Source organism: Bufo bufo, chromosome 4 (assembly GCF_905171765.1).
Source record: "Bufo bufo chromosome 4, aBufBuf1.1, whole genome shotgun sequence".
Lineage (NCBI taxonomy): Eukaryota > Metazoa > Chordata > Amphibia > Anura > Bufonidae > Bufo > Bufo bufo.
In genome coordinates this window covers 504,041,480-504,057,361 of record NC_053392.1, presented here as the reverse complement: position 1 = coordinate 504,057,361, position 15,882 = coordinate 504,041,480, and the positions used below count along the sequence as shown (strand labels likewise).

The 15,882-nt window shown below is 46.4% G+C and overlaps 2 protein-coding genes across 4 annotated transcripts in view; one reads left to right on the top strand and one right to left on the bottom strand.

Annotated features, from left to right (window-relative positions):
- ABHD12 (abhydrolase domain containing 12, lysophospholipase) overlaps nt 1-574 on the bottom strand; it is a 112,515-nt gene extending 111,941 nt beyond the window's left edge. Inside the window, exon 1 of one of the 2 annotated variants that reach the window (XM_040429648.1) lies at nt 456-574. Coding sequence is in view for 1 of the 2 variants with exons in the window: in XM_040429647.1 (XP_040285581.1) it covers nt 361-410 (50 nt within the window). In the remaining variant the exon portion in view is untranslated. Of the gene's footprint in view, nt 1-360 lie in introns of both variants that reach the window. The other variant, XM_040429647.1, reaches the window with a different exon arrangement.
- Nucleotides 575-787: 213 nt separating this feature from the next.
- GINS1 (GINS complex subunit 1) overlaps nt 788-15,882 on the top strand; it is a 43,618-nt gene continuing 28,523 nt past the window's right edge. For both annotated transcript variants that reach the window (XM_040429651.1, XM_040429649.1), the window contains exons 1-4: nt 788-928; nt 3,897-3,961; nt 8,784-8,882; nt 11,450-11,540. In XM_040429651.1, the coding sequence (XP_040285585.1) occupies nt 854-928; nt 3,897-3,961; nt 8,784-8,882; nt 11,450-11,540 (330 nt within the window). In that variant the 5' untranslated portion in view covers nt 788-853. The remainder of the gene's footprint in view (nt 929-3,896; nt 3,962-8,783; nt 8,883-11,449; nt 11,541-15,882) is intronic.

Below are 15,882 nucleotides of genomic sequence, written 5' to 3'. Positions count from 1 at the left end.
CAACCACGCGTTTCCCCCATAGCAGCGCCAACCACGCATTTCCCCCATAGCAGCACCAACCTCGCGTTTCCCCCATAGCAGCGCCAACCTCGCGTTTCCCCCATAGCAGCGCCAACCTCGCGTTTTCCCCATAGCAGCACCTGACACAGTTTTGCTAAATAAATATTCTCTGATATAACCAACTACAGAATTTGCTGAATATAAGATTATTTTTGGGATGTTCACAGCAGATACTGTGAGGCCATGACAGCATTAGAAATGACGGCAGCTCCAATGGCATCTGCACAGTGCCCAGCCCCTCATCATAGCCCCTACATGACGTCACTGCGGTTCTTCACACAACAGGTGACATGGACTCACCTGCGACCCCGCGGCCACCAGCTACGCATGAATTCTGCCAGGGCGATCATTAGCTCCTAATAAAAATGGTCCTCCTCGGCTACCGTAGTCCTTACCCGTGGGCGAAAACCCTCCCTCATTGGTCAGATGATTCTTGGCGCCAATTTCACCAGCGTTCTCTGACAATTTTGGTCCTACTTCAGGCTCTTGAGGGAACTCCGGGCAGCCATGTTTGATAAGGGCAAAGTCTCGGACGGGTCTTAAAATAATAGGGTATTCATAAAGTGGACTAACAGTCGTGACAGAGTATAGCATTCAACGTGATAAAACAGGGCAGTGTTATAGCATTATATAGCTGTACATTTTGAACACTACTCAGAGGTTTGCCAGCAGTAAACATGTCTGACCGCGACTCATAGACTCCGCCCCTGGCCGTGCAGTGCAGCTGTGTGTGGCATTTGTGTGGCGGGTGTTATAATATAGCTGCTGCCTTGGAAGTTGGAAGGGGTCGAGTATGTTCTGTGAGAAAGCCATAGAGCTGATCCGGGAGCTGCAGCGTGCTTCAGACGGACAGTTGCCTGCGTTTAACGTGAGTCGGGGGTGAGAGAAGAGATGGCGGCAGTCATGATGTTATCTGTTCTGTTATAAGAGCATAGGTTGATCAGGATTAGAAAAACCATGGCTGCTTCCTTCCGAAAACAGCACCTCCCCTGACTATGGGTTGTGTCTGGTACTGCAGTTCTGCTCTAGTGGAGTCAGTGGGCAGAGCTGCAATACTGCATACAACCTGCGGACAGGGGTGGTGCTGTTTTAAGAAGAAAGCCGCCATGTTTTTCTAATCCTGGACCGCCCTATGAATCCCTCAGACAGCAGATGGTGTATGCTGTGCTGAGACTTGTAGTTCGTCTGGAGCTACTTTCTGATGAGCTACCAGGAGGGCACATTACATGGGTTAATGTTAGTGAGCCTAAAATCCTGTGATGTGCCATTTATACACTGGTATACCAGGGACTGAAGGAGCCCTGTCCCATCTTGGGGACCTTCCCTTTATCCTGCCCTGGAATGCTGGGCACCATAAACATGAGTGCAGATTGGGTGCAGCAATCTCTTATCAAGTCAGTGGGAGTGTATGCTGAACTCTATAGGGACCCCTTTAAAGGGGTTGTCCACTTTTTACTATTGACGATCTATCCTCAGGATAGGTTATCTATATCCGATTGGCGGGGGTCCGACTCCTGGCACCCCCCCACCGATTAGCTGTATAAAGATAAAGCAGTGCCTCCTTCTCTGTATTATCTGCTCGCTGCAGCAATTGATCAGGTGTTTATGGTGTCCCCATTCACTTCTATGGGATGGCTCCGTCTGTTCAAGTGAATACTACAGAGTCGTCCCATAGAAGTGAATAGGGACGCCATACTTGTGATTGCCGCGGCGAGCAGATAATCCAGAGAAAGCGGCTCTCATATGAGCACTGCTTTCTCTTCAAACAGCTGATCGGCGGGAGGCAGACCCTGCTGATCTGATATTCATGACCTATCCAGAGGATAGCGCATCAAAGTAAAAAAAAGTGTACAACCCCTTTAAAGGGGTATTCCTATCACAGACAATGGGGGCCTATCGCTAGGATATGCATATCGCTGGGACCCACACCCACAATGAGAACGGAGAGGGGAAATGAACAGAGGGCGCACTGCGCATGCGCAGCCGTCCTCCGTTCATTTCTATAGGGCCGCCGAAAATAGCTGAGTGCTGTCTATAGACAGAAATGAATGGGAGCAGGGGCCGTGCGTGTGCGGTGCGCTCCCATTCACTTCTATGGGAACAGTGCTTGGTGGTGGATGGACCCTGGGAAAGCTGGGGTCCTCCAGCCACAGCTCAACCCCGCTTCGTTCTCGTTGTAGGTGCAGGTCCCAGAGGTGGGACCCGCACCTATCAGACAATGAGCGCATATCCTAGCAATATGCCCCCATTGTCTGTGATGGGAGTACCCCTTTAAGGCCTCTTTCACACGAGCGAGTATTCCGCGCGGGTGCAATGCGTGACATGAACACATTGCACCCGCACTGAATCCGGACCCATTCATTTCTATGGGGCTGTGCACATGGGCGGTGATTTTCACGCAACGCAGCATGTTCTATATTCTGCGTTTTTCACGCAACGCAGGCCCCATAGAAGTGAATGGGACTGCGTGAAAATCGCAAGCATCCGCATGCAAGTGCGGATGCGGTGCGATTTACACGCACGGTTGCTAGGTGACGATCGGGATGAGGACCCGATCATTATTATTTTCACTTATAACATGGTTATAAAGGAAAATAGCATTCTGAATACAGAATGCGTAGTACAATAGCGCTGGAGGGGTTAAGAAAAAAATAATATAACTCGCCTCATCCACTTGTTCGCACAGCCGGCATCTCTTCTGTCGTCCTCTTTGCTGTTCACAGGGAAAGGACCTTTGATGACGTCACTGCGCTCATCACATGGTCCGTCACATGATCCATCACCATGGTAAAAGATCATGTGACGGACCATGTGATGAGCGCAGTGACATCAAAGGTCCTATTCCTCTAAGAAGACAGAAAAGATGCCGGCTGCGCGAACAAGTGGATTAAGGAGAGTTTACATTTTATTTTATTTTTTTAACCCCTCCAGCCCTACTTTACTATGCATTCTGTATTCAGAATGCTATTATTTTCCCTTATAACCATGTTATAAGGGAAAATAATACAATCTACACAACACCTAACCCAAACCCGAACTTCTGTGAAGAAGTCCGGGTCTGGGTACCAAACATGACTATTTTCTCACGCGAGTGCAAAACGCATTAAAATGTTTTGCACCCGCGCGGAAAAAATGCAAACACGGAACGCAATCGCAGTGAAAACGGACTTGTTTTAGTGTCTCAATCGCACCATTTTCCCTGAACGCATCTGGCCCCAATCCACAACGCCCGTGTGAAAGGGGCCTAAGTCTGCAGGATGTCGATGTATGCTGGGGACTTCCAGGGCAGATTTTACCCTCTCTGATGCAGAATTTGCTGTCTGAATTTCGGCACATCTGCCTCCCATTGTTTTCAGTAGGAGGCAATTCTGTATTTTGCAGGCCAGCAGTTTGACCACAACCACCCCAAGAAAGGACATGTCCCTTGGAGTGGTTTGCGGACAGGGGCCGCTTGAAACCGTGTCAGGTGTCTCCGTTACATGGAGCTAAGTCGCGGGTGGGTCCGTGGCATCCAAAGTGAACATCTGCTGCGGTATATGCGGTGGGTTTTGACAACCTCATGAATGCACCCTTAGGGTCTACTCACACAAGCGTATGCAAATGTGTTTTCCAGTTGACATATTATCAATAGAAGAAGCTGGACAACCCCTTTAAGTACTACGTGTGAATGCACCCTTGGGGTCGTGCACTCCGAATGTACTGTAAGGTCAAGTACAGTGAAAACTGAGACCATCCAAACTGGCACTGAAAATGGATTTCTCAACGAGGTGGTCTTTTGGAGAGGTTTCATTGTTTGATTAAATAAAAATAGTTAACCGGATCCGTATGTGTTTTAGGAGGATGGAATCAGACAGGTCCTGGAAGAGATGAAGGCTTTGTATGAGCAGAACCAAGCAGATGTGTAAGTCCAGATGTTAAAACTGCCAGCACAGGACTACGTCTCCTACACCCGTCGGTGAAGGTTCACACTGGCATTAGACACAGACGACAACCTGCCGGAGATCACAGAATCTGCTGTTCACTGCCGAATCCCGTTGATTGTAATGGTATCCAGCGGCTTTCCGGCATAAGTGGTGGTTTTTGGATGGACAAAAAATTTTTGCTGCCGCGGTTTTTGCCAGAAAACATCCGGATCCCTTTATAGCCAGTGGGGTCCAGCGGTGAACAGCCTGCCTGATCAGTTTATCGAAAGTTAAACTTGTTTTGGCGCCACCTGGTGTTTTTATTTTTTATTTTATCGTAGAAGATCCACCTGATGTGGTCAGTGTTGGTGAATGTCACTTCTAGTGCATGGATTCTTATTGGCCGGCCTGCATCACATGGGGAATCACTTTGCCACTTGCATTGAACTGATCTACTGGGCATGTGTGACCACCAGCACTGACACATTGGGGGGGAATTTACATTTTATATGGCGGTCATAGTCCAAAGTGGCTGCCATAAGGTACAAGTTAATTGACACTTTAATTTGTCACCTTATTATTTTTTTTGCCTGTTAGTGTGCTATAAATTAAATCTGTTCCAACTATCTAGCTGGTGCAGATTTGTGACATTAGTTATGTCAATTTTTGGTGTAAATTATCGTAAGTCTTGCTAGTCAATGCCCATTTCTCAGTCAGTCCCATAGAAGTGTTAGACTGACAAGCTATTCCAATGGAGGCCTCTGTTCTCAGGATCGCTGTGGGTCCCAGAGATCTTAAATGTACAATTTATCCTATGGGTAAATTGGCGTCAAGATACTGTTATTTTCGGCGTTAAAGTCAAAGCTTTGATTTGTAACCACTTTTGAGGAAAATCCCACTCGAAGCTGCTGATCCATCACAAGTGGTCATAAAGAGAATGTGTCATCAGAAAGTAGGTTATTGTCTAAATCATGTTTTTATGTTTAAAATAATTTTATAGAATTTTTGATGACGGTGTCTTTCATTTTTCATGTCACTATCCATATTAAAATAAGAAACTCCTGCCGTTTTGCACTGGCCACTAATAATCGGAGCCACTTCTTGGCCTCTACAGATCACTTTAAGGTGGATTTAGATATTCGGGCAGATTATCGGGAATAAACGTTTCTGCAAACGCTTGTTCCCGACAATCTGCCTGTGTAAATGTGCCGCAGATCACCCCATCAACGAGCGAAACACACGTTCATCCTGTGGTTTAGGCCTCATGCATCCGAGCCGCAGTTTTTGCGGCTCGGGTGTAGGGTTGGACGATATCAAAAATATTCAGACGATAACGATATTAAAAAATTTATCGCGATAACGATATATATCGCGATAAATACCCGTTTAAAAGAAAAAAAAACACAAGGAGACGTTATACTGTATGGGGCAGCCATAAGGAGACGTTATACTGTATGGGGGGCCACAAGGAGACGTTATACTGTATGGGGGGCCACAAGGAGACGTTATACTGTATGGGGGGCCACAAGGAGACGTTATACTGTATGGGGGCAGCCACAAGGAGACGTTATACTGTATGGGGGGGCCACAAGGAGACATTATACTGTATGGGGCGGCCACAAGGAGACGTTATACTGTATGGGGGGGCCACAAGGAGACATTATACTGTATGGGGGCAGCCACAAGGAGACGTTATACTGTATGGGGAGCCACAAGGAGACGTTATACTGTATGGGGGGCCACAAGTAGACGTTATACTGTATGGGGGCAGCCACAAGGAGACGTTACACTGTATGGGGGCAGCCACAAGGAGACGTTACACTGTATGGGGACAGCCACAAGGAGGTGTTACACTGTATGGGGGGGCCACAAGGAGGCGTTACACTGTATGGGGGCAGCCACAAGGAGGCGTTACACTGTATGGGGGGGGCCACAAGGAGGCGTTACACTGTATGGGGGGGGCCACAAGGAGGCGTTACACTGTATGGGGGGGGCCACAAGGAGGCGTTACACTGTATGGGGGGGCCACAAGGAGGCGTTACACTGTATGGGGGGGCCACAAGGAGGCGTTACACTGTATGGGGGGGCCACAAGGAGGCGTTACACTGTATGGGGGGGGCCACAAGGAGGCGTTACACTGTATGGGGGGGCCACAAGGAGGCGTTACACTGTATGGGGGGGCCACAAGGAGGCGTTACACTGTATGGGGGGGCCACAAGGAGGCATTACACTGTATGGGGGGGCCACAAGGAGGCATTACACTGTATGGGGGGGCCACAAGGAGGCATTACACTGTATGGGGGGGCCACAAGGAGGCATTACACTGTATGGGGGGGCCACAAGGAGGCATTACACTGTATGGGGGGGCCACAAGGAGGCATTACACTGTATGGGGGGGCCACAAGGAGGCATTACACTGTATGGGGGGGCCACAAGGAGGCATTACACTGTATGGGGGGGCCACAAGGAGGCGTTACACTGTATGGGGGGGCCACAAGGAGGCGTTACACTGTATGGGGGGGCCACAAGGAGGCGTTACACTGTATGGGGGGGCCACAAGGAGGCGTTACACTGTATGGGGGGGCCACAAGGAGGCGTTACACTGTATGGGGGGGCCACAAGGAGGCGTTACACTGTATGGGGGGGCCACAAGGAGGCGTTACACTGTATGGGGGGGCCACAAGGAGGCGTTACACTGTATGGGGGGGGCCACAAGGAGGCGTTACACTGTATGGGGGGGGCCACAAGGAGGCGTTACACTGTATGGGGGGGGCCACAAGGAGGCGTTACACTGTATGGGGGGGGCCACAAGGAGGCGTTACACTGTATGGGGGGGGCCACAAGGAGGCGTTACACTGTATGGGGGGGGCCACAAGGAGGCGTTACACTGTATGGGGGGGCCACAAGGAGGCGTTACACTGTATGGGGGGCCACAAGGAGGCGTTATAATAAGGTCTTGTGGCCACAGGCCACCATACATGCAGTAATACTTTGCGATATACCTTTCCCGCGGCTGCCTCGCTTGTGTGCTCTGATTCTGACATCAGATGCCGGTGGGCAGAGATTTGAATATGGGAGCAAGGAGGAGGGAGAGCCGGGGCGGCCGCTGCGGGAAGTAGTAAGTTTATAATTTCGTCACCAGAGCACACACTAGTGAGGCAGCTGCAGGAAAAGTCTCTCCAGAGACACCAGTACTCACACAGGGGATCGATTCGCCATCGCCACATATACAATAGAGCCGGTGGGTGACGACGGTGATGATGTCAGATGGTGGGTGGAGACTTGACTAAGGGAGGCGGAGCAAGAAGGAGCCAGGCCAGGAGCGAGAGGAAGTAATGTTACTCAGCGGCAGCGCTATGCAAGGTGCAGCGGCGGGCGGGCGCACGTTTAGAAGCGGTCAGCGCACAATGTGAGCTGACCGCTTTGATGACGTCACAAAATACCGCGGTATTTTGGAAACAGCGATATCGCCATATCGCCGTTTTTTTAATACCGTGGTATATCGTGATACCGGTATATCGCCCAACCCTACTCGGGTGCGGACCCATTCACTTGAATGGGGCCGCAAAAGATGTGGACAGTACTCAGTGTGCTGTCCGCATCCGTTCCATGGCCCCGTTTTGCGGACAAGAATAGGTATTTCTACAATGGGCCGCCTGTTCCGTTCCGCAAATTGCGGAAGGCACAAGTGCGGCTTCTGTGTTTTGCAGATCCGCACTTTGCGGACCGCAAAAAACGGAGCGGTGATGTGCATGAGGCCTTATGCAGGTACAATAGTTATGGTTTCTGGGCAGCAGATTGTGAGGTCTAAACAGCGGTCTGCTGTCCAGAAACAATGCAGTTGTATGAGACTGAGCGATCACTATAGTGAGCCCTTGTCCTTAGGGTCCATTCACACGTCCGTTGTTTCTTTCCTGATCTGTTCCGTTTTTTGCGGAACAGATCTGGACCAGATCTGTACCCATTCATTTTCAATGGGTCCTGAAAAAAATCAGACATTGAGCTGTCCGATTGTTTTTTTTTTTTTTCAGGACCCATTGAAAATTAATGGGTACAGATCTGGTCCAGATCTGTTCTGCAAAAAACGGAACAGATCAGGAAAGAAACAACGGACCTGTGAATGGACCCTTATACTGTAGAGGTGATCACCACATGTAAACGTAGAAGTCTCCTTCACTGAACAAGCAGCCGACTGTCGGGAAGGAACACTTCCTCACCAACTGCCTTTACTGCAGTTACCTGCTTATCTATACACAGAGGTGATATCATTACAGGCATGATTACAATGACAGATAAGACAGGATCCTCCATTCACAATAGGTGATTGTCAGGGCTTATCTAGTCTTTCCTTGTACAATGATCACTGCACAGGGCATGGCTACAAAACTCTCCATAGAAGTCAATGAGGTCTCCTCCTGACCATTGTGTCTATGGACCATGGGGCTGCCGTAAAGCAATTTTCTTAATACTTTCTAAATGCAGTTAAGATCAGTTCAGGTAAGATAGCCGCCCCCATAATAATGTTCAGGAAATAGAATAAAGAAATCTGCAATCAGAAAATAAAACCAGATTAGAAAAAAAAAGATCTGCGTCTCTGTCTGATTTCAACTGGTAGATACAATTTTTGGTGACACGTTCCCTTTAATTCAAAGTTTTGACTTTGACCCCCAAAATACCAGATGACAGGTAGGGTATTCTAGGTTGTTAATGTACAAATATTACTAATTACTGTAATAATACCAGTGTCCGTGTGTCTTGGAGAAGGAATTACTGCAGAATAGATGGTTTTAATTGTTTCTTCTTCTTTTTCTCCCACTACAGCAATGAAGCAAAGACAGAAAGCCGCAGTGAATTGATACCAACAATTAAATTCCGCCATTGCTCTCTTCTACGAAATCGGCGGTGCATTGTTGCTTATCTGTAAGTCGCACAGAGGTTGCTTGGCTTTCAGGATTATTGAAATTGGAAAAATAAATTTATAAAACTATAAAAAAAAATCACAAACCCGATGATAGGAGAGCAGTGTTAGGATAAAGCCATGTAACAGGAAAATATAGTTAAGCAGTGAATAGAAGTACACAATAGTATAGGAATGGTTGTCAGCTAGATGTCCACTCGTTTAACCACTTGCTGACTGCCTATTGACTACCTTCAGGCGGTTGGCACATATCTGCTTGCATAGATGGCAGCTGCATGCAATTTGTGCTCTGCAGTGAGGCTGTACAGTCTTGTACAATATCTCCAGGGGCTGTATTCCCCCATAACTGGGACTAATATGTCATCCCCAGTTACAGGAGAAATCGGCAATAAAAGTCATGTTAAAGTATACAATTAAAAAAATAAAATTAAAATAAAAACCGCCACACCACAGCTTCGATATCACTTATATCAAAATGACTGTTATTGGAAGGGGACATGTCAGTTGCACATTGTGTTATTAACAAAAAATGAAAACTAAATGAGAACAATATACTATTGATGATGTCTGTGCTGTAAATAATGGCAGAGAAGGAAAGAGAGGCTCTCATAGGGTGAGTACGTCAATTAACAATGCCCTCATTAAGGTGAGGTGGTTTGCTCTCCTATTTGTGTTGCACCAAATTGGGCGCAACCACAATGAAGGCCAATTGAAGAATGTTACTGATTTGTGCAGCCAAACTTGTCCGATAACCTTGGGCGGAAGCCAAGCCGCCGATCAGGTGAGTAGTAGTAGTACTAGGAAAGCGCTGGACCATAGGAATCAAGCGAGCATGAGCCTTTATCAAGTCTTTCAGTGAGCGGCTGGACCGGAGGCACTCACTGAAAGACTTGATAAAGGGGTCATGCATCCCGAAACGCGTCGTCTATGAATAAATTGGAATTTGTTTGACTCCTGGTTGTGGTTCTGCGCCTAGTGGCCCAGTGTTGTCCTCATGCTCGCTTGATTCCTATGGTCCAGTGCTTTCCTTGTACTGTGCTGTGGAATATGTTAGCGCTATAGAAGTGAGTAAAATTTATAATATTTTTAAACATTTTCCTTGGTATATAAAATAAAAACAAATAATGAATAATTATTAAATAAAATAATGACATAAAAATAAATGCCCATATATCAAGGAAAAAAAGTACATAAATTATTTACATGACTGGAAATAAGTTACATCTTTCAAAAAAGAAAAAAAATGCACTAGTTTGGGGGGGGGGGGGGGGTCGATGGGGGTTAAATGACTTTGTTGAACCGGTTAGAAGACCAGACTAAAGCCTTTTTAGTGATTGGAAGTTGGATAGCCGAAGTCGCTCATAACTTGTGGCAGAAATGCTATGATGCATATTTTTACCTATTTCTTTGCAGTTTTTTATGAGGAAAGTGACTTGTGTGTTGCAGCCCATATTCAAATGTAATTGATATTTTTGTGCAATGGAATACTAGAATTTCTAGTTTATAATTAGCTGCTCCGTCTGACGCTTCATAGAAAATGCCTAATATGACTTATCAGTGAGTCATGGGTAACCTTGCCCTGAGATCTGTCCTGAGACCATCAGCTATGACTGCTAAATAGCTCTGGGTAATAATCCGCAAACCGGCCATAGGATGTGAAGTGATGCAAGGAAAGTGTTCATTACAATCTCGTATAAAGGCTCCAGGGGCTTGTGTTCAGTTATTCCTGGAATATTTCTGTATCCCTGCAGGAGATTGAAACTGTTCACCAGGCGTCCTGGTCTGGCCAGTAACTTGGACATTGTAGCCTGAGCCATAATACTGTATCTCTAATCTCTTCTTACACTCAACTATATGGCTGTTTCAGTATTTTGCAGTCCGCAAAAAATACAGATGATGTCCGTGTGCATTCCGTTTTTTACGGAACAGCTGGCCACTGATAGAACAGTACTATCCTTGTCCGTTATGCAGACAATAATAGGACATGTTCTATCTTTGAACAGAAAAACGGAAACGGAAGGCATACCTTCCCCTTCCCATACTTTTTTTTTTTTTTTTTTTTTTCTCCGGATCCATTGAAATGAATGGTTCCGTATACTGAACGTTAACAGGGGGAAAAAAAAAACGTTTGTGTGCAAGAGGCCGTTGAAAGATAGAACATGTCCTAGTATTGCCCGCAAATGTTCCGTGGCTCCATTCAAGTCAACGGGTCCGCAAAAAAAAACGGAACACAAACGGAATGTCCTCCGTGTCCGTTCCATTTTTGCAGAACCATCCATTGAAAATGTTATGCCCAGCCCAATTTTTTTTTTCTATTTTATTACTGTATATGCCATACGGAAACACAACAGGAAAGAAAAAAAAAAACGGAACAACGGATCAGTGAAAAACAGACTGCAAAATACTGAAAAAGCCATACGGTCGTGTGAAAGCGGCCTAAAGTCTTTTTGGACGGGGGGAATGCATGTTCTTGGTTTTAGTTGACGTAAGTTGAAAATACTGGTAGGAACTGTTTGGCAATATTTCCCACGTACCACATAATTTTTACATGCTACTTATGACTTTCCAGATATGACCGGATGCTGCGGATCCGTGCTCTGCGATGGGAGTATGGCAGTGTGCTGCCCAATGCTTTGAGGTTCCATATGTCTGCAGAAGAGGTGTGCTTTTATATTTCTTTTCCTTATGCTGGCCATACACATGGGATGTGGCTGCCCACTCCAGCATAAATATGCAAGCTTGACCAACCGTGGCATGCACGTTTATTTCCATGAGGAGTGCCGCCGGGCACCTCTTGTCCCCAGTAGGAACAAAAGATACAACGCGGCTAATCCCTTTTCCCCAAGATACCTAATTGTTGTTGCTTTCTTTTGATTTTCTTTTCCTGCACCCTGACTCAACACAATTGGCATAAGTCAATGGAGATCATTTACTAAGATCACTACTCCAGTTTTTGGCGTAAAAAAAAAAAACATGTGGCAAGACCCCATTTTGCAAATTTTTAAACTCCCATGCAACAATATGGGCCGTGTTTTCACACCGTCCTCACCAATGGCCATCGACCCCCGGCAGATTCAATAACATTTGCACCTCCAAACAGGCGTAAATGACGTCTTTAAACCACTGGAGTAGGTTTCAAACTAGGAGCACGGACTGCCGGAGGATGCGTCTAATTTGTAAAAAGGCACACACCTTCTCTTAAGGCTACTTTCACACTAGCGTTTTTCTTTTCCGTCACAGGGGCTCTATACTGGAAAAGAACTGATCAGGCATATCCCCATGCATTCTGAATGGAGAGTAATCCGTTCAGGATGTCTTCAGTTCAGTCATTTTGACTGATCAGGCAAAAGATAAAACCGTAGCTTGCTACGGTTTTATCTCCGGGGAAAAAAAAAATGAAGACTTGCCTGCGCATGCGCAGACCTTTAAAAATGAGAAAAAAATTAATACCTGATCCGTTTTGCCTGACACCGGAAAAACAGATCTGGTATTGCAATGCATTTTTCTGACTGATCAGGCATTTTTCAGACTGATCAGGATCCTGATCAGTCAGAAAAAATGACATGCGTTTGCATACAGTTTGCCTAATCAGGCAGGCAGTTCAGGTAACAGAACTGCCTGCCGGAATCAAACACAAGTGTGAAAGTACCCTAAATTGGGTGCATCCTCCAGCAGCGCAGGGGCTATTAAAGAACCCCCAGTGAGTCAACTGGTATGTCAGGCTTTTTTTCACTGACTATAACTGTCTATAGAAAATTAGTGTGTAAAAAAAATATATATATATATCTGCTCAAAAAAATAAAGGGACCACTTAAACAACACACTGTAACTCCAAGTCAATCACACTTCTGTGAAATCAAACTGTCCACTTAGGAAGCAACACTGAGTGACAATCAATTTCACATGCTGTTGTGCAAATGGGACAGACAACAGGTGGAAATTATAGGCAATTAGCAAGACGCCCCCAATAAAGGAGTGGTTCTGCAGGTGGTAACCACAGACCACTTCTCAGTTCCTATGCTTCCTGGCTGATGTTTTGGTCACTTTTGAATGCTGGCGGTGCTTTCACTCTAGTGGTAGCATGAGACGGAGTCTACAACCCACACAAGTGGCTCATGTAGTGCAGCTTATCCAGGATGGCACATCAATGCGAGCTGTGGCAAGAAGGTTTGCTGTGTCTGTAAGCGTAGTGTCCAGAGCATGGAGGCGCTACCAGGAGACAGGCCAGTACATCGGGAGACGTGGAGGAGGCCAACAACCCAGCAGCAGGACCGCTACCTCCGCCTTTGTGCAAGGAGGAACAGGAGGAGCACTCAGGACTCATCTCAGGTTAATTTGCATATGTATCAAATCGATTTTATTACACAATAAAAGCACACAGAGCTATGGGGACTGGGTATTGCGGATGTGCTAAGGCCATCTAGCAACCCATGTCCTCAGCTCTATACACAAAGTCCCGGTGACAGGTTCCCTTTAAGCAATCACATTCAAAATCATGTTAAATAGGAGTCAGCATACACCTGCCATAATTTAAAGTGCCTCTGATTAACCCCAAATAAAGTTCTGCTGCTCTAGTTGGTCTTTCCTGAAATTTTCTTAGTCGGATCTCACAGCAAAAGCCATGGTCCACAGAGAGCTTCCAAAGCATCAGAGGAATCTCATTGTTAATTAAAAGGTATCAGTCAGGAGAAGGGTACAAAAGAATTTCCAAGGCGTTAGATATACCATGGAACACAGTGAAGACAGTCATCATCAAGTGGATAAAATATGGCACAACAGTGACATTACCAAGAACTGGACGTCCCTTCAAAATTGATGAAAAGACGAGAAGAAAACTGGTCTGGGAGGCTACCAAGAGGCCTACAGCAACATTAAAGGAGCTGCAGGAATATCTGGCAAGTACTGGCTGAGTGGTATATGTGACAACAATCTCCCGTATTCTTCATATGTCTGGGCTATGGGGTAGAGTGGCAAGACGAAAGCCTTTTCTTACAAAGAAAAACATCCAAGCCAGGCTACATTTTGCAAAAACACATCTAAAGTCTCCCAAAAGCATGTGGGAAAGGGTGTTATGTCTGATGAAACCAAGGTTGAACTTTTTGGCCATAATTCCAAAAGATATGTTTGGCCCAAAAACACTGCACATCACCAAAAGAACACCATACCCACAGTGAAGCATGGTGGTGGCATCATCATGCTTTGGGGCTGTTTTTCTTCAGCTGGAACTGGGGCCTTAGTTAAGCTAGAGGGAATTATGAACAGTTCCAAATTCCAGTCAATATTGGCACAAAACCTTCAGGCTTCTGCTAGAAAACTGAACATGAAGAGGAACTTCATCTTTCAGCATGACAACGACCCAAAGCATACATCCAAATCAACAAAGGAATGGCTTCACCAGAAGAAGATTAAAGTTTTGGAATGGCCCAGCCAGAGCCCAGACCTGAATCCGATGGAAAATCTGTGGGGTGATCTGAAGAGGGCTGTGCACAGGAGATGCCCTCGCAATCTGACACATTTGGAGTGTTTTTGCAAAGAAGAGTGGGCAAGTCTTGCCAAGTCAAAATGTGCCATGCTGATAGACCCATACCCAAAAAGACTGTGCTGTAATAAAATCAAAAGGTGCTTCAACAAAGTATTAGTTTAAGGGTGTGCACACTTACGCAACCATATTCTTTTATTTTTATATTTTTTCTTCCCTCTACCTAAAAAAAAAAGATTTCAGTTTGTTTTTCAATTGAGTGGTACAGTTTATAGGTCACATTAAAGGTGGAAAAAGTTCTGAAATGATTTTATCTTTGTCTCATTTTTTTTTACAGCCCAGAAACCTGACATTTTAACAGGGGTGTGTAGACTTTTTATATCCACTGTATATACACTGCTCAAAAAAATAAAGGGAACACTTAAACAACACAATGTAACTCCAAGTCAATCACACTTCTGTGAAATCAAACTGTCCACTTAGGAAGCAACACTGAGTGACAATCAATTTCACATGCTGTTGTGCAAATGGGATAGACAACAGGTGGAAATTATAGGCAATTAGCAAGACACCCCAATAAAGAAGTGGTTCTGCAGGTGGTGACCTGACCACTTCTCAGTTCCTATGCTTCCTGGCTGATGTTTTCGTCACTTTTGAATGCTGCCGATGCTTTCACTCTAGTGGTAGCATGAGACGGAGTCTATAACCCACACAAGTGGCTCAGGTAGTGCAGCTTATCCAGGATGGCACATCAATGCGTGCTGTGGCAAGAAGGTTTGCTGTGTCTGTCAGCGTAGTGTCCAGAGCATGGAGGCGCTGCCAGGAGACAGGCCAGTATATCAGTAGACGTGGAGGAGGCCAACAACCCAGCAGCAGGACCGCTACCTCCGCCTTTGTGCAAGGAGGAACAGGAGGAGCACTGCCAGAGCCCTGCAAAATGACCTCCAGCAGGCCACAAATGTGCATGTGTCTGCTCAAACGGTCAGAAACAGACTCCATGAGGGTGATATGAGGGCCCGACGTCCACAAGTGGGGGTTGTGCTTACAGCCCAACACCGTGCAGGACGTTTGGCATTTGCCAGAAAACACCAAGATTGGCAAATTCGCCACTGGCGCCCTGTGCTCTTCACAGATGAATGCAGGTTCACACTGAGCACATGTGACAGAGTCTGGAGACGCCGTGGAGAACGTTCTGCTGCCTGCAACATCCTCCAGCATGACCGGTTTGGCATTGGGTCAGTAATGGTGTGGGGTGGCATTTCTTTGGAGGGCCGCACAGCCCTCTATGTGCTCTCCAGAGGTAGCCAGACTGCCATTAGGTACCGAGATGAGATCCTCTGACCCCTTGTGAGACCATATGCTGGTGCGGTTGGCCCTGGGTTCCTCCTAATGCAAGACAATGCTAGACCTCATGTGGCTGGAGTGTGTCAGCAGTTCCTGCAAGACGAAGGCATTGATGCTATGGACTGGCCCGCCCGTTCCCCAGACCTGAATCCAATTGAGCACATCTGGGACATCATGTC